General features: G+C 46.4%; 1 protein-coding gene across 1 annotated transcript in view; it reads right to left on the reverse strand.

The window, feature by feature from the left end:
• Positions 1-6,702: 6,702 nt before the first annotated feature.
• RSRC1 (arginine and serine rich coiled-coil 1) overlaps positions 6,703-21,413 on the reverse strand; it is an 87,442-nt gene continuing 72,731 nt past the window's right edge. Inside the window, exons 6-9 of the mRNA XM_027894876.1 lie at positions 18,808-18,876; positions 8,645-8,751; positions 7,687-7,833; positions 6,703-7,088 (exon numbers count right to left, since the gene is read on the reverse strand). Of these exons, the coding sequence (XP_027750677.1) occupies positions 6,996-7,088; positions 7,687-7,833; positions 8,645-8,751; positions 18,808-18,876 (416 nt within the window). The 3' untranslated portion in view covers positions 6,703-6,995. The remainder of the gene's footprint in view (positions 7,089-7,686; positions 7,834-8,644; positions 8,752-18,807; positions 18,877-21,413) is intronic.

Genomic DNA, 21,413 nt, shown 5'->3' on the forward strand with positions numbered 1-21,413 from the left:
CCGGGAGCGATCCCGGGAACGGGGAACCCCCGGGAATGGGGAACCCCCTGGAATGGGGAATGAGGGAAGCGGGGCCGCGCTAAGCCTCGGGGTCTCCCTCCTGAAGCCCCGCTCTGCCCCGTGAGGCTGCGGAGGGCGGCCCGGCCCGGCCGGGCCTGAAGAAGAGCGAGGGGCGCAGGCCCGGCCTCAGTTCCTGCCTGGACAATTTTAAAAATAATTCTACTTTTCCCAGTAGATGGCAGTAAAATAATAAAGCTGCGGCCCCTCTGGCAGGAAAATGAAGCTGCGGGCTCCTGGAAACAAGCGCTGGCCTCTCAGCACGACTGGAAAGCATCAGGAGCCCGCCCTGGAATATCCATAAAGAGCTATTCCAGGGAAACAGCGCTGAGGACGCACCGAGCAGCAGGGAGGGGGATGTTGGGGCCGGGGTTACCTGACACTGCCCTGACCAGGCAGATCCTCTTTCCAAGGCTTTGTGGTGGTTCACTCCCTGCTCCTGAACTGCACCAGCCTTGGGAGAGGGAAGGGCTGGGATCACAGTTCAACAGGGAAAAGGAACCCTGGGCTCTCAGCAGGGACCTTAATCACGGAATCACTAAGGATGGAAAAGACCCTTAAGATCAGCCAAGTCTAGCCACGACTTGATTTTAAATACAATATTCTGGATGGTCTTTAAGGTCCCTTCCAACCCAACCCACTCCACGATTCTCTACCTTTGCAGTGAATCTGACTATTTTTTTGTGGTAAATTCTTGCCATCTTATTTCAGGACTAGTACAAGTTACTGGTCTGGGTGACTGTGAAGAGCTATTTAAATAAAATATTAATATAAATGTCATTACACACCTACCTCCTGTTGTTTGCAGCAGAATGATGCTTTCATCTGACACTTACCACCAATTTACAACAAGCTGCCTTTGCACTGGGCTGATGTCACAGATGGAATTAAATCAGCTCTGGAACAGCACTGTCCAAAGGCCTCTCCCACTCAAAGCACACTTCAACCTCTGGGAATTGCACTGCAGCTCTGAGCCCACCTGGGAAGGAACAACTGGCAGGGCCAGGAGGCCTCACTGATGCCAATCCCTTCAAAATGTGAAGAGGAGCTGCTGATGCCTCCAGAAGTGCAGGGACTGAGCACTGACTGTCCGAGTCCTCTCAGGTTCCCTTCAGCCTTGCTGCTGACATTGCTGGGCAGCAATGGGCACGCAGCCCAGGGCTGCTCACAGCCACCCTCTGCTCTCATTTTTTTTCCAAAATAGCTGGAAAAAGACCTATTTTTAATACCCTGTGCTAGTTCTCAATAGGTGGGCAAACAGAGAAACGTTTCCTACACTGCTGGAAGTCCCGGGCTGCAAAAAAATGTAATTAAAAAGCAATTGTGTAATAAAAGGGTTTGTTGTGGGGTTTTTTGTAACAATGAAAACTCTTCTTGACAATTAATTGTTGCCCAATTAATTGAAACCAGCCCTGATCTGAGCTGGATGTTGTGAGAACTTGTGCACTGAACACACTTGTTTTGCACAGGACTAATTGGAACCTGTAATTGATAATATCTGCTCAAGGAGCAAGAGTCATTTTTAGCTTCAGAGGCCAAGAGCCCGAGGCAGGGAAGACCTTTCAGATTAATTCCATCGCTTGAGCAAACACAGGATGAGCTGAACTGTGGGCACAGGTTTTAAACAGTGAATAAAAGTGGCTTTTTGGTGAAAACCAGGTGAACTTGGGTGTGGGTTCCTGTGGAAATGGGCTCTTGGAGGCCCTGGGGAAATCAAGGTGTGGGTTTTTATCCATTTTTCATCTTTCTTTGTCTAGTTTTTTTCCCAGCTTGAGGCTGTGGCCAAATTCTGGGCCCAGTTTTGGTGATTCCCTCTGCTCCACGTGTGCTGCCAAAGGTTCATCAACCCACAGTTATGCACACAATGGCAACATTTAAACAAATATTCGTTCTGGATCAAGTCCCGGAATCAATGATCAACTCTCCCCCCCAGGGACATATTTCAGCTGGGTTTGGGTTCTGGTTTTTTTTAAGAATATTCCTGTGCCTCAGTTTGCGCTTGGCTAAACAAAACCATGGAGATGAGATAGAGGGGAACGTCACAGAATTAGGGCTGACTAAAAGAAATGCTGGTTCTTCTGGCAAATGAAGCTCAGGAATTCATTGCTCCAAGATGGAATTAAAGCCAAGATTTGAAAAGCAACATCCCAACTAAAAAGAAACAAAAGTTTATCCTGGCTGTCCTGGCCACGAGCTGGGATGCCAGTGATGTCACACCCACGGGCTGTTGGGGACATTCCTTACAGAACATCCAGCCTGGATAACTCAGAACCACTGGACACCACGGAGACATCCCACTGGTGCGGGCTGGAGGAAGCTCCTGAGCAGGGAGTTGTAAATGGCAGCTCATCACCAGCCTGCACAACTTGCTGACAGCTCTATAAATACCCGGGGCCGGCGCGTGCTCGGCCCGGGCCACAAAACGTGTTTCTTACCCTTTTTTTGGAGCTGCAAGTTCAGGGTCAGGAGTTTCCCTCCAGCCAGGAGTCCCTCCTGGGCTCAGGAACAGGCCTCTTTTATCAGCTGCAGAGACACAGCAGCAGTTTTTAAGGACAATCCCTAATTCTCCACGGAGGGCGGACACAGGAGTGTTTCCTATCCCCAACTGTTGGGTGGGGAATGGAAAAATTGGGAAGAACAGTGAAATAAATGGCTTTTTTTTCCCTATAAAAATGGTTTGCATCTTGCCTAAAATATGGTTCAACTTCCCCAGTTAAGGCTGCCAAGATGCTCCTGAGGAGCTGTTTTATATTTGATCAGAGGCAGAACAAAAACCACCTCTGGTCACCAGCACCAGGTTTGCTCTGATTGCTCCATTTCCCTCATTAGGGTAATTAATTAACCAACTTTCAAACCACCCATGTCAGACCTGGACACTGAGAAGATGGGCTCAGGATTCACACTGGAAAAATCTCCTGATAATGAGCTAAGGAATATTAATAATATTAATTATTTCTTTTCTCCTTGTTTCTTCTTTCTGTGTGCAAACCAGTTAATTCTTTCTAAATTTCCTCCTTGATTTCCATCTGTATTTATTTTTAGAACAAGGGAACTTCATCATTTAGTCCTAATAATGCCATATTTGAAAATCTAGCCAGCAATAGGTGTCCAGCCCTGGAAAAGGTTCTGGCTCCCACTCTCCCAGCCCAGTTCCTGCCTGGCACTTTGCCCATTTAAACACATATCCAGGAATGCAATTTTCACCTCCAGGTGTCAAACATCCCTGCTGCCTAAAAATAATCCTTGTAGAGGAATTAGAGTTGATGATTGCCCAGACAGAGAGGCAGAAACATTCCTGCATTTCTCAGCAGTTGCACCGAGTGCTTTCCAGAGGTTTTAGTCTATTTTATATAAACAATTTGATCACAATCAGGGTGGGTTTTTTTCAGCGTCCCTATAATTGACTCTGGAGGGAACACAAAACACAGTCCAAAGGGAAGTGGCTCTGGAAAAAAAGCCTCCCAGCATGAAGAGTTAAGAGGAGCCAGAAGGGTTAGGAGGAAATGTTTGGGGCAGGAACCCGAACAGGGATCTCTGGAATGGAGAGAGAACAAGAGAATTATAAATACCAACAAAACATCAACATGGCAAAATGACCTTTTGTTCCAGATGAATGTGTTCAACAGAGCTCTGAAGTCTGAATCAGATTTAAACAGTCATATCACCAAAATGAATAAGAATTAAGAAGGTAAATTAATTCCTAAGGGAAATCACTGTAGATCTCATTAGTTCAGGAACAAGATACCTTAAAACTTTTAATTAAAGATAATATTTACTGCAAATGAATAAGAGTTGGCAGGTTTCAGCAGAAACCATAATCTCATTTATGCAAAGTTTTCTTCTATTAAGGCAGACATCATTAATCTCACTGGAGATGCCCTCCAGACTGGCAGAGCTGGAGAGGTGATTTCTTCCAGGAGTCTTTTTATCTGCACCAAAGAGCTGTAACAGGAGCAGACACACCGTGAGAGGGGCTGAGCAATTAGAGGGGTCTCTGTGCAAACACAGCCCCGCCGTGTCCCTGGCCCCGACTCCCATAATGAGCTCCTGCCAAGGGGCCCCTGCAGCTCCCACCATCCCAGGGCTGCCAGTGGAGCCCAGCCCTGCTGCTGGCACTGAACACCCTGCTCCCCTCCAGGGCTGAGCTGCTTCTTCTAGAAAGGGGAGGCACTTGGTGTCCCCTCAGCCCGGAGTGACAATTCCAGAGTGACTCAGTGGAACTCGCTCCCAGTGTCACCTAACCCAGCCCAGCCACTGCTGCTCCTCTTTCCAAAGGGAAAACAAAGCAGGCAAAAGCTGCCCCGAGCCCCAATTCCAAATGGGGACTCTTTTAAATTCAGGTTAATTGTATTTTTGGCGGTTTTTAACGCTGTTTCGAGCTGCAGAGTCACTGCAGCCCCGTGGGTGAAGCCACAGGTTCAAGCCCATCTCTCCTCAGACAGGTTTCTGGAGTTCAAGGATCTCCACTAAAAATAACCCCCTTCTTGTCAGCTGACAAAAGTGGAATCATGAGAGGGCTGGTTTTGGGTTACTGGTGGACTCTGGGATCATCCAGTCCCGCTCCCTCAGAGTGACTGAAGCAGAAGGAGCAACACTTGATATCCTGGCTGGCAGTGTCTCCTTACAGAGCATTATTTGAGCTGCTGTACCAACAATAATAATAATAATAATAATTTAAAACCCAAGCACAGCTCCTTTGCAAGCAATTTTCCCACTAACAGGTAGTTGTGGAGGTGCTGGATGAGCCCAGGAAGCAGGAAGGGCCCGTGACCATTTCACCTGAGTGTTCCCAAGCCCAGCCATCCCAAGTGTGATGTTAATCCAGCCTGGCTGCTCCCAGGCCCAGGGAAATGAGTTTCCTAATGGAATTCCTGCGGGGAGAGCTCTTTGCTGACTGCCAGGAGTCAGGGCTCCACTTCCAGCATTCTCTTTCCATCCCTGCTCTCCGTTCCCTGAGCCCCAGTTAAGGCAGTTTGGCATTAGCAGGAATTTTGGGTATCAGAGACAGTCCTGCATGACAAGACCACGTCCCTGCTCCCTGCAGGCTGCAAAACACGGCTCAAATCATCACTTTTACTTGGAAAACGAATGAGCAGCTGTTTCTTTCCCCTTTTTCAATCAGGAATCTCTTCCCTTTCGCCAGGAGCACGGAGCAAGGTGGGGAAATACAACCAAAAAATTAAACTTCCTCTAGGGAAGAGCCCTCCACGTGAGAACAGCAGAAGAAATCAAAAGCACAGAAACTAAAAAGTAGGATTATTGTCCAAGATTAAGATTTAGGAGACTGGGACATTTATTCCATGAAAACTGCAGAGTCCTGAGGAGTTCATTACTGTGGTCACTGAGCTAAAACTGGAACCAGGAAAATCAACTTTCTCACAAATTGCTCCACGTTTCCAAGGATGGCTGGAATATTTCAGTACCTGTTTCTGTTCAGCTGGGATTATTTAAATGCTGTTCCCATTTTCTTTCCAGCTCTTGCTCCCAGTTCTCCTCCAGCATGGACTTGTTGATTGATAAGCAATAAATAGTATTTACCACTATTAAATTATTATATAAAACATAATATATACATATATATTTTATATAAATAAATAAATAGTAAATAAAATATATAAATATTGTATTAAATATATCAAACATTACTACAATTAAAGTCTGATTTACTGACTGGTTTGTAGTATTTTCTAATATTCCACGGGGCTGCAAAAAAAAAGGAATCATTTTGCATCCAATAAAAACACCAAAATTATCCAACATAACGTGTGAAAAACAGGAATTCACACCTGTACCTTCAATGGAGATCAAACAGTTTTTATTTTCTAAGAAAGAGACATAAAAGGTGATTAGGAAACAGAGCAATGACAAATATTTACCATTTGAAAATGCTGAAACGAAACAAGGGGAACAATTTTCCTCCCACATTTTCCTGCAAATGCCTTGGAACATTTTAATGCAGGATAAAGTAAATCCAACACTCCAAAAAGAAAGTAAAACTGTGTCGGAATGCAAATTTAACACAGTCTCCTTTTACATCAGGAATCTAAAACAAAAACCAAGACAACCAAAGCACATTTCCAGAACCATCCTCTATTTTTTATCACCACAGGGCTGAAAATAAGGAAAAAATAATCCCAAAAAGAGAGCCTCACTCCCATGGGAATGCTGAGGTCCATCAATGAGTGGGGGCTCAGTTTACTCCTTCTGATGGAACAGTTCTCTCACAGCTCTGATTGAAGAAATTCTTCCATATTTTTATTTGATTTGGTTGATCTCCTGCATTCAGTTGGATTTTGGACAGATTTTTTTTTGGAAGTTTATTCAGGCTAAATTCAGATGTTTCATTCCCATTCAGAGTCACAGCAGATGGTCAGGGAAATGTGGGACATTCCTTCCCACCCCAAGTGAGGAACCACGAGCAGGGGGATGAACATCCATGGAGAAGATTCCCTCAGCCAGGAGCCTGATCCAGGAGCCAAGGGGAAGAAGGAAGAAGGGGTAACAGTGACCCCCCACCTGCCCTGGCTCCTGCTCCAGCTGCAGGAGATGGATTGGGCTGGGATGGCCTCCGATATCCCGGAAAATCCGAGCCCCACCTCGTCATTCATCTCCCCGCTGCTCCCTGGTTATGCACAACGTGTGGATTGGGAGGGATACAATTCCATCTCCTGGGGCTGTCAGGTGTTCTGCACCCTTGAGGAATTCCCCATGAAATAGGGAATGACCCTGCTGTGCTGTCACACTCCCCACAGCGACACCCTCCATGAGTTCAGGAGAGAGCCCAGACACAACAGCCCTGTTTGTTCAGGTGAAACACTTACTGTCTGCACAGCTCAGACTGAGTGTGCAAATCCCTCAGGAGAGGAGAACAGAACAATTGAACGCTGGGATTTCCTGGAATTGGTGGAGAACTGGCTCCTGATGTTGCCGGGAGCTGCTCAGGCCACGGGGCTGCCCATGAGCCGCTCCTGCCGCAGGGCCACCAGCCTCTGGAACCACCTCTCCTCAGCTTCTGCCTTCTCAATGAACAGCTGGGGACAGGGGGGAAAGAGGGACAGTTGGCACAGCTCAGGAACTCTCAGTTCCTGAAATATCTGGGGATTATTTCAGTGGCCCAAGGGAAGAGCTCAGCTGAGCACGGAGTTCAACACAAAGCTGACGTCAAATGGAAGGAGAGACTTTTCATGGAATCCCAGAATGGGCTGGCTTGGAAGAGACATTATTAATTGGAAGCAAAGACTCCAATTTCCAATTTCAGAAGGGACACTGAACACCACAAGAACTGGAAAGCAAAGACTCCAGTTTCAGTCTCCTGAAACAACAAGTTCATCACTGCCCCCTGTCCTCCTCTCTGTTAACTGGGGTCATTATACAGAGCTCACAGTCATTTATTTACTGCAAGTCATTTTTAACTGGCTAACTCTTAAAAAACCTCTATGCAAATCCTTTTACTTCCAGTTAAAGTGCTTACAAAGGAACTTGTTTCAGTTTGTACATTTAAAGCTTTACAAGTTGACAAAACAGGCAAATGAAGTTCCCAGAGCACGGATCGCCTGATGGCTGTGGGGTGGTGTGACCCTGCTCTCCTTCAGCTACAGATAACTGTGGGATGAATATGAGTACACTTACGTTTGGGTGTGCTAAGGAATTGTCATCCTGGTATTTGATGGCAGTGGGAATGCTGGCAGGGGGAGGTTCTTTCTCAGGAGCTGCTGCCTCGGCGGTTCCTGCTGTGACAGTCACGGGTTCGTGTTGGAGCTCGGGAGGTTCTGCCACCTAAAAAGAAACAAACACCTAAAATTAAAGCATTTTATCCTCAAATTGCCCACAACGTGGCAGGGGCTGAACTGAGCATTCAGTTGTCTTCCCATTGCAGCTGTGCCCACGAAAGGATCCTCATGGGAATACTCCTCCGTGTGCTTGGTGGAACACACTGGACATGGACAAAAGTCCCAGGATAATCACAAGAAAGTACTGGCCAAGGCAAGGAGGGAGCCTAAAGAACAGGAATGAGGGGTTCTTGGGGCACTTTCCGAAGAAGCTGCATCGGCTTCTTGGAGATTTCTGGAATGGTAAGAAAATGAACGTTCCTGGGAAAATCAAGAGTGACAATTCCAAACCCCTCCCTGCCAGGTGGGAAAACTGAACAAAGCCTTGCCTTGCACACTTCCAAAGACAACAGCATCTGAGTTGTTTGGGTGGTCAAAATCCTGATAAAATTGCCAAATCTGGGAAAGGTGAAAACCAAGCTGGGTTCTTTTCGGGGAGTAAGTGTGGTCCTAAAGTCTGTCTCCAGTTAAGCAGAATTAAAGATATTTCTCCCTTTAATTACAGTGTAAATGTCTGATTCCTCTGGGATTTTAATTCTTCTGCCTTACCTCAAAAAGGTCTTCAAACCTTTCTGTTTCATGAAACTCTTACCCATGTAAATGAGTCCTCTGAACCCACCCCAGACATCGCAGAGCGGCCGGGGGGGTTTAAGGTTGTCAACATCGATGCCCTTTCATCAGTGGGAACTGCCTTCATGGCACAGCTTCCTGAGAGGGTTGTGGGGCAGGAGAGGAACGTGGGAATATTGAAAAGGTACCTTTTTGACTTCTTTGCTCGACCTGAAGGTCTGGGGGACGAAGGCGTCGCTTTCGATCGCTTCGATTTCCTTGACTCGCCTCACTTGGTCCACGAGGGTGGCTTGGTCTGCAAGGGCAGGGGGGGTGTCAGGGGGCTTCAGTGCAATCCTGCCATCAAACCCTGCCCAACAGGTTCCCTAAATATATTCTGGAACATAGCAGGAGAATCCCAAGGGGTGATGCAGCCTCCATGCAGGAGAGCTGGAGAGGGACTGGGGACAAGGCATGGAGGGACAGGACACAGGGAATGGCTTCCCACTGCCAGAGAGGAGGTTTAGAGGGAATATTGGGAATTAATTCCTGGCTGGGAGCGTGGGCAGGCCCTGGCACAGGTTGCCCAGAGAAGCTGTGGCTGCCCCTGGATCCCTGGGAGTGTCCCAGGCCAGGTTGGAGCAACCTGGGCTGATGGAAGGTGTCCCTGCCCAGGGGATGGGCCTGGATTGGCTTTAAGGTCCTTCCAACCCAAACCATTCCATGATTCCAAGATGCCAAGAGCTGTGCTGCAGAAAAGCCCAGAAGTAAAATTTAATCCAGTTTTGTTTTTGGTTTTGTTTTGTTTTTTTAATTTAGAAGGAATTAAGCTTGTGTTTAAAAGTTGCCTGGCTGCTGCAGTCTGCTCCTTTATAACACATTCCTAAGGATTTTTTGGGCATAACCCAAATATACCAACACCCTGCTGGGGACAGGGAGTCACAATCCACGGAGGTTTTGGAGCCCCCTGGTCTGAGGGGAAATAAAGGGACCCTGATTAAAGCCAGGGATCAGAAAGGCAGGGAAAGGAGATTTCAAATCAGCTGCTTGGCTGTGGTTTCACAAAATCCAGGCCAGTTCCACGATCTCCCACGGATCCTGCACAAACTGATGGGAATGACAAATTAGGGGGCAAAAATGCCTGAATGCTCCCAATGACATCAGGGACATTAAGGGGGTAAATGGAATGAGGCAGCACAGCCCATTAGTGCAGGACTTGTTTGACAAACACATTACGGGGAGATAAAACGACTTCCAGATGTTGTTTGTCAGCTGTCAGTAGGAAGGAGATGTATTTCATAGGAAAATCAAAAATAATGGAGTCAGAAAGCTAAGAGGCCTCAGACAAAAAAAAATCAATACTAACTCACTGCACGGAGTCTTTTCACCCTGTTAGAGGGGAAAAAAAAAGGAATTAAATCTTGGATTAGGGCTTGTTTGGGCTATTTTTTATCAAAAGGTGGACAATTTCCATCCTTGTCAGCAGCTCCTTCCCAGAGCTCCGTGGCTGAGGGGGCCTTTCCCAGTTCTCCCAGTCATGGGTTTAACTGGGAACTCTGTCCTTCAGAGTTAATTCAGTATTCTACACTTCTATATTTATATCTAGTTTTATATATATATATATAAATAAACACGTCTTTTGTAGCTGCTAATTTCATATTGAATTAGTCTGTGTGAGCAAGAACATGAAATGCCACTTTAAAACAAGAAATTTGGATGAATTCTTGAGCTGCCACCCAAACACATCACACACACAATAATTAAAGGCAGCAGAGAGTCAGATAAAAGACAAAGAATCAGAGAATTCCACGATTCTATAAATCACATAAAAGAAGAAATAACTTCCCTGCAAGCTCTGCCTAAAATATTCCCTTTTCTTCCTGATTTTGAAAGACAAAATTAAGCCCACTAAGAGTTTTAAAAGCATTAAATGCCCAATAATATCTTGTGAATGATCCATTAAATAAAAAATATCTTTTAAATATTTCTTGGGAAGTCTTTAGGTGTAAATTGTTATGGATTCATTGCTCACTCCAAATCCTGACCATGAACGTGAACCTAAAGAGTTTCCTTTCAAGCAGATTTAACTCCAGAATCAAAGCAACAACACAACAAACCTCGAATATCCCCCAGAATCTCTTTCTTCCTATTGCACTAATTAGATTTAAGGGGTTAATTTAACTGAGCAAATTAAAATGTAATCCATTTTGGGGTAAAATGCTTTGAAAGACAGAAAAAAAAAAATCGCTGCTTTTCTCCCCCCCTGCTCTTCTGTTTATGAGTTTGAAGGAAACACCAACAGATCCCAGACTAAACAAACCACTGAGGAAGAAAATATTTTCCCTTTGATCCCGTTTTATTTGGGATTATTGGAAGTGTATTTTTATACAACTGCCTTACAGAACTGTCTGTTTGCCAACAGAACTGTTCCCACACCCCCCCTGATTTTTAATTGATCCCAGTTTTTACTTAAGCTGCACAAACTGGCACGTCCCAAGGAAAACTGAAGTTTTCCCTGGACAATCTGCAGGGGGAGAGGAGGCAAACCCATCAGGAATGTCCCTGGAAAAGCCACTCCCTGGCTGTGGGAGGGGTTGGATTCTGCAGGGCACCGCGCTGGGATATTTGGATTAAACCCCAGGGAAGCACTGGGGGCAGGAGGGCAGATCCAGCAGAATTGGGGTCCCCTTTCCCAGTGAAATTTCACCCAAAGGTGAAAATTCCAGTGCCAGTGGAGACAAAATCCGGAGCAAATCAGCCTAGGAGTGTCCTAATCCCACAAGCTTTTAACACAACATTCCCTCGCGCCCCCAGATCCCTTCTCCTCCTGTCTCTCCAAGGTCCCTCCAGGCCGGTGATCCCCCGGGAAGCTCCCGGGATCTGGTGCAGCCCATCCCATCCCATTCCCAGCTGCCGTTAGAGGGAGGCACCTGCACACTCATCGAGCCTCTGGATCCTGAGGATGCTCCGGGCTCAGCATCCCTGCCGGGACCCCATCCCGGAGCATCCCGGCCTCGGGATTAGCTCCCAACCCAGCCCTTATTTGTGTCCCTCCCCCCAAATTCATCAGAAGTGCTTTAAAAACAATCACAACGTACTGGAGGGGCAGGTTGTGAGGACTCCAGAACTCACTCCCTACAGGCAGGGCACAAGATTTACAGCTAAGCTGGAAAAATATAAATTAACAGGGGAAAGTATGCCCAGGCTTGTTTTAAAATCCTCGAAGTCTTTTATTTTTTTTGTGTGTGTGTTTTTTGTTTTGTTTTTTGGTTTGGTTTTGTTGGTTTGGTCTTTTTGTTTGTTTGTTTTGTTGTTTGTTTTGGGGTGTTTTTTTTGTTGGTTGGTTGGTTTGGGGTTTTTTGTGGTTTTTTGGGGTTTGTTTTGGGTTTTTTTTAATCCTGTAATTTTAATTATCATTAAAACATATTAAAATAGCATTTTGTGAGTACTTAGTGCTTACAAGAGAGTAGCAGAATACCATAAATTTTGCCATTTTATTACATTACAGTGATAATAACCTCATTTCCAAGGATTTTAAAACAGCTCTGGACCTTAATGGCTTTTCCTTGAAAAAAATGGGAGTCCTGGCTATAAAATCCAGCAGAAAACAGGCTGGGAAAGTTCAGCAAGTGAGCTCTGAGCTCCCAGCTCCACGTTTTTCTGGGACACAAAGGCAGGGGCTGTAACTCGATGCTCAATTTACCCTTGTCTCGTAGGAGATTTTCCCCCGCTAATTGATAGAAATTAAGCCATTAATCAAGGCCCCAGCCATCATTCAACCCGGGGAAGATGAATCCAAACTTTCATCATAACCACCTTCCCCATTTTAGTGTTCATTAGCATTAATTTTTAATGCAATTATGCTCTTCTTTTACGCTGAGCTCATAAATTACGGCTCTTTTGTTGCTCGCTGGCCTTGTAAAAATCCAAGGTAATGCTTTGTGCTCTGATCTTAAAGGCAATTACTGGCTGCCTCTATCTTTTCCATCTCCCCATCCCAAATAACCCCCGTGTTGCAGGTACAGACTTCACCAGGGCAGTCCCGACACGGAGGTGTCTCGTGGAACGATTTATCCCCGTGAAACCCACACCTGGATCTGCTCCACACGGGCAGGGAGAGGATTCCTGCTGCATCCAGGGATCCCCCAGCACGGTAAATGTCTGTCTAGCACCAATAAAGCAAGACACATCCCTAAATTCCCATTTCTCTAGGCCTCAGCCAGCATTAATGAGGCAATTCCCAGTTAAGCCTCATTCTCATCCCATGGATTCACTCCCTGCTCTTGGAAAAAACACCCCTGCACATCCCCTGGGATAGTGGGAGCTGTCCCTGCCCATGGCAGGGCTTGGAATGGGATGGGCTCTGAGGTCCCTTCCAACCCAAACCAGTCTGGGATTCCATGATAGTTTTTTCCTCATTTACAACCCAACTGGAAAACTTCTCTCCCCTTTCCATTTCCTTTGGACAAATCCAACCCAGCCCCCTCAGCTGTTGCCCACAACCAATATTTCCTAAATCTCTGTCACCTCCTCGGGCTGCACCTTTGCTGCTTTTTAAGAGGTTCAGGAGATGACAGAAAATCAGATTTTTTTTTGCTTTCCAGGAGGTGACTCCCATCCTTTCCCTGCCCATTCCATACACCCCTGGTTATTTCCTCCATACATCCCTGGGTATTTTCCCTTTTAGAAACAGCTTTCCAATAAGTAGCTATAAATTTCTGTTTAAAATGATTGCAGTCAGATAACTAATTACCTGATGGGCTCCACAATCCCATTACCTGCCCTATCCTTTAGCACTAATAAATGCCACGAGACGACAGTAAAACACACAGCACTAATGAAGTACAGAAGCCATCTCTGCTCCTCATCTGTCTGAAACGCTGAAGACAATTTCAAGACTTTTAATTTGTTAAAAAAAAAAGAAAAAAAAGCATAAATTTCCCCATTGGAGAGAGACCATAAATTTATCTGTTTTATAGCAAAGCTTCGATTAGACCTGTTGCAATTCCTAAAATAAAATAACTCAAATGTACCAGCTTAAAAAGTATTTTTGTGTTCATCAAAGATCCGTGGAATGGGTTGGGTTGGAAGGGACCTGAAAGCCCATCCCATCCCACCCCCTGCCATGGGCAGGCACATCTCCCACTAGCCCAGGCTGTTCCAACCTGGCCTGGGACACTTCCAGGGATCCAGGGGCAGCCACAGCTTCTCTGGACAACCTGTGCCAGGGCCTGCCCACCCTCCCAGCCAGGAATTCCTTCCCAATATCCCATGTAAACCTCCTCTCTGACAGTGGGAAGCCATTCCCTGTGTCCTGCCCCTCCATGCCTTGTCCCCAGTCCCTCTCCAGCTCTCCTGGAGCCCCTTTAGGGGGCTCTCAGGTCTCCCTGGAGCCTTCTCTTCTCCAGGGGAAAATTCCCAGCTCTCCCAGCCTGGCTCCAGCCCTGACACCAGGATTGGGGCTCAGCTGGGAGGTCTGGAATACAAAGGAGCAGGAGAGGATAGGCAGGACAAAGCCAGTTAAAATTCCAGGAACACATTTAAAAGTGATTATTAATTAAGGCAGCTTTAATAAAAAGCCTGGAATTGATTACTCCCATTATCCATGGGGGGGTATTGATCCCTCTCCTGGTTCCCTTTCCCTCGCTGTGCCCAGGGGGAAGGTGGACACAGGGAGTGGCCAGCAGAGATGCCACATTCCCTCTGGATTATCTGGATGCATTATCTGGATGCTCTTCCCAACACACCCCACTCCGCCACTGCACCCAAAACTTCCCGTTTTTATCTCACCCCTGGTTTGTTCCTGCTCATTCTGAATCCTGAGCCGTCAACACAGAGATTAAACAGAGATAAAAGAGGGTCCCAGGGTGTGCCAGATGCTGGGACGGCCCCCTGAGAGCTGCAGCTCAACCACCAGGTGTCTGTGGCACATCATGAAGCGACACCAGCACACCAGGGACACCAAAACCTGCCCCTACCCAGGCAAGAACCAGCAAAGCTCTGAAATCACAGCTTGGATGAGACACAGAAAGCTAATTCACATATTTATCCTAAATATACGATGGGCATTAAATGGTTTGGGGACTTAACAGGCTGAGTTCGGGTCTCTGCCACCACAATGAACTGCAACAAAATTTACTGAGATAATTGGTGACCTAAGGCAGGAACTAATGAACTGAAGGGCATCCCAATACATTCCTGGATCGTGGAGTAAAGCACTTTAACTTATTAGAGCTGCCTGACCTCATCCCATCAAATCTTCCTGTGGCACAGTCCACCTGTGGGTTTAACATCAATTATAGCCAGGGAAGAGTCTCTGAACTGTTCCTAAAGGAAGTGGGAAGGGAAGGAGGTGCTTTGGGGTCACCCTGTGCAGGGCCAGGGGTTGGACTCCATGGTCCCTGTGGGTCCCTTCCAACTCAGGATGTTCTGTGGTGCCCATGGATAAAGTGCTGCTTTGATTCTCCATTTGGCCAACAGGTTAAAGATGAATATTAAAAAATAGAGTTAATCATCTGAGATAACTTCAGAGTTTATAATAATAGGATTTTCTAAAAGTTGAGTCCTCCAGGCTTTCTTGTATGTTCTGTGACACCCCCCCCGCCGCCCATGACTCAAAATCACAGAATCATGGAATGGTTTGGGTTGGAAGGGAATTTAAAACTCATCCAGTTCCACCCCCTGCCATGGGCAGGGACACCTTTCACTGTTCCAGGATGCTCCAGCCTGGCCTTGGACACTCCCAGGGCTGGGGCAGCCACAGCTTCTCTGGGCACCCTGTGCCAGGGCCTGCCCAGCTTTTCTTTTTAAAATATTTTAAGTAAATTTACTTATCTGGTATGAAACAATAGCAGAAGAGATCCTTTAAAACTGCCTGCTAAGTTGTGTTAATTTAATTAAATCCATCAAATGTACTGTTTTAAAAGCTCACTGAAGCCACACCAACACCTTCTCTCACTTGCAGAAAGCGCAGCTTTCCTGCTCTGAGTTCAATCCTGTTAATCCACATGTTCCAACACGGCATTTCCTGCAAGAATCATCTTATGCTCCAGCCCTGGAAGTGTCCAAGGCCAGGTTGGAGCGACCTGGGCTAGTGGAAGGCGTCCCTGCCCGTGGCAAGGGGGTGGCACTGGATGGGCTTTAACGTCCCTCCAGCCCAGCCTGGAATTCTGTGATCCTTCAGAGCTGAGGAGTTTGCTGAAGGAAGTCCCCACAGCACCACGTTTAGCTGAGTAAAACCTGGGGATCCCCCCCAGGGCTGGGCTGTATTCCCTGGCTCAGGGCCAGCTGTGTCCCAGCTCATCCCCTCCCTCCCTCCCTGCCCATGTGGCTCCTCTGCCAAGCCCATCCCAAGGGCTATTTTTCCTCAGCGTGTGCCACACAACTCGTTCCATCCAAATGGAACAAATTAAAGTGTCTCCACACATCTCCCCTCCCATTTGTAGCCCTGGCTCCTCTCCCCAGCACGTGGCCCGAGGCAGAGCATCATCAGCAGCAGCGAGCAGGGGCCGACCTGGGGATGTGGGATCGTGGCGCGGACTGAACCGCCGGCAGACACTTCATCATCACCCCCCCTCCCCTCCTCCTCTGCAGGCAAAAATCAACTGCAAATTTGCCCTGATGAAAAATCAATAACCCAGTAATTGCTTGGCTTATCGTTGAGCGGGGTGGGAAGGGCAGGGCAGGGGACACAAACCGGGGAGCGATTCCAGGGACTTTCGGGATCGCTGAAGCCCGAAAAGGGAAAGGTCTCCGAGTGATAATTAAATCTCCTCGTGCTGATTTGCTGCCAAATTTATTTCCCCAGAGCCTATCAGAATGTGGCAGGGCCTACAGGGGAGGCAGAACTAATCAATTCAACCCCGGGCCGGCACGGGAATGGGGAATGCAAATTCCAGGGAAGAGGCACCGGGATAACCCCCCCAACCTGGCACTCACCTCGGGCCTGACTGCCACAGAATCCCACCTGGCACTGCTTGTTTCCTGGGAAAACTCCTTCTCCTTGTTTTCTGGTGCATCTCCCTCATGTTTTCCAAAACTGGAATTTTGACTAAAACTGGAATTTGAAATCTGTATTGGACACAAACTCACCTACAACTGGAATTTGAAATCCATATTGGACACAAACCCATCTACAACTGGAATTTTAAATCCAGATGGGACACAAACCCATCTACAACTGGAATTTTAAATCCAGATGAGACTCACTTTGGATTTTTCCATCCTGGCTCTTGGTGGGCTTTACTTCAATTTTTCCATCACCCACTTGGAATCTGCCTGGAGTGAGAATCCAGTTTGGTGGGTAAATCCCCTCTAGATTCTGATGTTTTCCGGGCACTCCCAACCCAAGGCACCAAAACCCAAGCAGGACAATCCAACCCTGGAAAACACTCCTGGAAAAGTGGCATTTTTGGTTAATAGACCTAATTTCATGCAGCAAATTACCATAACCCCAATGGAAGTGCAAATGTAATCAATCTGAAAAATTCAAATGAGGCCCAGGGACCCTTTTTTTTTCTTTCTTTTCTTTTTTTTTTTCCCCCCCCTCAAAAAAAAAAAAAAAAAAAAAAAAAAAGGAAAATAAATCAGCATTTTGCTGCGGGTCCTTCGAGCGGCTGGAGGGGCGTAATTAAAACGTTTAAAGCAGCACAAGCCCCCCCAGTCTCTAATCTGGGCTGGGGTCAGCTGGCTGCAGACTCTAATTTGTCCTCAATTTTTTATTCATGCCAGGGAAACGCTGCATATTTAACAGGAAACCAGCGGGAAGGGGCAGAGCTGGGCTGGGAGGTCAAATAATTTGATTTCCGAGCAGATTACAGGGAACATCCCCCATCTAATCTCAGCCCTGATTTGGCAATAAAGGGACAATAAAAGGAATGTTAAGACACCCTCGTTATGGGGTGAGGGAGAAAACCACTTTTTATGGGTTGGGGATCACCTGCCTGCAACTGGAATTTTAAATCCATAGGGGACACACACCTGCCTACAACTGGAATTTTAAATCCATTTGGGAAACAGACTTCCCTAAAACTGGAGTTTCCCTGGATGTCTTGCATGGGCTTGGGATGCTTAAACACTTCACACACAATTTAATTAGACCTTTTTTTTTTTCCAGTGAAAATGAACTATTTTGCTCCTAATTGGGAACTAATTCCTCAGCAAACTGATGAATTTGAGGGAGGAAGCTTCTCTCCAGGAAACATTCTCTGTTCATTTTAGAACCCTCACAGCTCCTTCAAAGCCACCACAGGACAGTTTTTATGGGGCTTATTAACAAACTGAAAAGAATTCCTCTGGTTTCCCTGTAAATTCCCATTGTTCCCAAGTCCCAAACCGCCCCTTTTCCCTTCCCTCTGTCTCTCCACACTCCCATTTCCCTGCCCCTGCTGGCAGAGCAATCACAGCCACGTGTGTCACTCACGGTGGGATGGGAGGGGAACAACAACCACCTTCCTTTCCGAGTATTCCCTGCAAATCCGTGCCCCTTGGGAGCCAAACACCTCATCCTGCCAGCCAGAGCCTGGCTCCAAGATTCCTGCAGCTGGAGGCTCCCCATGGGCCCAGCACAGCTGGATGGCTCCAAAAATCCAGGAATTACAGTGGGGAGGGAGCACAGCTCTTTTTCCAGCCAGAATTCCAAGTGCCCCTTCCCCTTTCTTCCCAAGGCACCTCTGGGATATCCCACTTTCCACCTGACTACCCTAAGTACCTTCCCCAAGTAGGATCAACTTTGAGCACCAATTAATCCCTCTCAGCATCCCCCAGTCCCAAAGTACAAACTCCTGAGTGATCAGAACGTTTTGATTTGGAATGAAACTCATGGCAGTTGTGGATTCAGAGAGGGAATTTCCTTGAGTTACCTCTTGTGGGTAAATCATGGAATTACAGAATAGTTTGGGTTGGAAGGGACCTTAAAAAGCTCATCCAGTGCCACCCCCTGCCATGGGCAGGGACACCTTCCACTGTCACAGGTTGCTCCAACCTGGCCTGGGACACTCCCAGGGATCCAGGGGCAGCCACAGCTTCTCTGGGATTTCTGTCCCAGCTCAACTGAGGAGCTTGGAGGCTCCTGGGATGGCTCCCTTGTTTCCCTATTGGAAACATCTCTTCCCATCACTCCCTGCCAGACAGTGAAAATCCATCTGGTTTAGTCATTCCACCTGCTGTATTCCAAAGGGAACAGCTCTGATCCCACCAGCTTTCGTGGAGAAGCAGGTGAACTCATGCTGTGACATCACACAGACCAACCACACAAATCACCAGGCAGCTGTAGGGAAATCCCACCCTCCCCCTGGAGCTTGGACCCCTAAAAACAATCAGCTCGGACTTGCTGGGCTTCAGTTTGTTCCTGGACTGCAGAAGAATTCCTTACCTTCCTCCTTTCTCCTCTTGGCTTCTTCTTCACTTCTCTCCTTAGCCTTCAGGGCTTCGTCTGCTTTAGCTAGAGAGAAAAGAGAAACCACAGAAATGTTACAACTGGTGGATTTATCTTATAAAATCAGAGAATCACAGAGCGGGTTGGGTTGAAAGGACCTCAGAACTCCTCCAGTGCCACCCCCACCAGCCCAGGCAGCTCCAAACCCCGTCCAGCCTGGCCTGGGACACTCCCAGGGCTGGGCTGCCCACAACCTGTCCCCAAACAACATTTCCTGGGGATTAAACCCAATGTCAGGTTCCTTTTTGGAGGTCCCCCAAGGCAATCCACGTGCATGAGAGAACAAGGACTTTGTCCTTCACCGTATTTTATTTAAAGATTGTACTCCAGGTAAGGAGCAGCATAACTGGGGCTGTGGAGGGCAATATTATGGTTGCAAATGAGTTAAATACAAATCCCTGCCATCATTTTTGTTCAGTGAAACTTTTAAAGAGGCTTTTTTTGCTCCAAACACAGAGCTGCCCACTCCAGTTGCCCAGCTTTGCTGCCATAGTGAGTAATCCAGAGACCTATCCCAGGGATAAAGCAGAGAGCAAACAATATTTTCAGGGATGCAGAGCTGCATTTAGGAGAGGAGTCCAACCCCTCTCACTCAGGAACTTTATTAGGCAGAACACAATTTTCTCTTCACTCTAAATCACAGCAGTGCTCCTTCACTCGTGTTACAATAATATTGCTTAAAAAGAACCTTTTTCCCTCTAGAAACCTCTTCCCTTATTACTTAATTATCTACTAGTTGCTCAACTGCAGGGGTTTTCAAACACTTTACTACAGATGTTGAAGAAGATTAAAAATATACAGCACAGTAACAAGGGACTATCAATATACTCTGTAAATTAATTAAATTTCTGTTCTAGCACATCATTTATTCCAAAGCATTAATGTCTCAAAGGAGCCATTCTCTTTTATTGCCATCTCACTGCCTGATGAGTGAACTAAGTGAGAATAAGTCTCTAATAACATTATACTTGATGAAATATTAAGTTTTCAAAAGTATCACCAGGCCAAAAGAACCAAAAAGAAACGGGAATTCAGGGTTTAAACCAGGCCATAAAATCACTGCAAACTGTGGCACAAAGGGCAAAAGCTTAGTCAGTTTTGCAAAGATTTAGTCCCACCACCTGCTGAATCAAGCAACCACTTCTAGAAATCAAATTCAGAGCAGGAGGGAGGTGAAGGGACCATTCCAACCTTTTTTCAGTCAGTGGCTACACCTTAAACAAGAAGAACAGGGGGTTACAAATGACAGAATTACACAGACTTCTGGTTCCACTTCCACACTTTTTATGCATATTTGGACAACATTTCAAGCCCTGCAATATTAAAACTTCCCTGCCACTGAGGATCACCACAAGAATCTATTAAATCAGATAATCAAACCAAACCACGGCTACCTCGAAAGACTTTTACTTCATTTACACTTTATTCTCCTCGGTAAAAGGACAGGGATAATAGAAATTCCATTTAAATTCAATTTGGGCGATGTGTGTAATTGTAGCTGGACCCCTCGAGTCATGTAAAATGCTCAGCTTATGTTTCCCTCAAATTATCCCGCTCCGGTTCCCATCCTGCCCCTTACAACCACCTCCAATGTGTATTAGCAGAGCTCATTAGGCTGGAATTTAATAATGCAAACATCAGGTGGGTTTCAGGCCCCTCCATTAGCACACAAGATGGATTGCTCCCATCGCTCGTGGGCCAACTGGGCACGATGGAGATTCAATAAATTCCTCAACCCAAATTGCATTTGTCTCTCCCCTGTTCCACCGAGTTCCTGCTTCCCAGGGACGATTCACGGGGCACCTCCTGCTTGGCCAGGCAAAGAGAGACTAAAACACACCTGGAAGGTGCTGCTGGTCAGTGAATCCATCTGTGCCTTGTATTTGGGAACTTGAAATCGCTGCATTCCGACCTTTGGGGCTCCAGGGAACCTTTGGAAGCTCCAGGGAACCTTTGGAAGCTCCAGGGAACCTTTGGAAGCTCCAGGGAGAACTTCTGCTGCTGAAGCAGAGCTTTGGCCCTCCCCAGTCCTGGTTAATCAATTCAGGAAGTATAAGGAGGACAATTCTCTACACAGAACTGCTAATTAACAACAAATTAATTGCTCCCATCCCATAAATCCCCAGAGCAGTTGGTCCCTGAGGGTACAGGGCACCGTCCACTGCCACCAACAGAGGCCCTGAGACCATGTGTTGCTGGAGGGATTTAATGATGAAGATTCCCCTGAAATATCTTAAATTTTCAGTCATTATTGTTCAGAACTCCAGAATGGGGCACAGTGGAAGGACTCACAGTTCTTCTTCTTCTTTTTTCCTTCTCCTTCTTCTTCTTTTTTTTCTTCTTCTTCTATTCTTGGTTTCTTCCTCTTTTCTTCTTCTTCTTTATTTTTATTATTCTTTATTACGATGATGATGCCAGTGAATATATTGTTGTTGATATTATTATTATTATTAATATGCCAATGAACATATTTTTATTCACAGACAAAGTGCCATTAAAAGCTGAGATTTATGTTGATCAAATTGAGCTGTGATCAAACAACA

Source organism: Empidonax traillii, unplaced genomic scaffold (assembly GCF_003031625.1).
Source record: "Empidonax traillii isolate 1590-97213 ecotype Southwest subspecies unplaced genomic scaffold, ASM303162v1 scaffold444:size1099390, whole genome shotgun sequence".
Classification (NCBI taxonomy): Eukaryota; Metazoa; Chordata; class Aves; order Passeriformes; family Tyrannidae; genus Empidonax; species Empidonax traillii.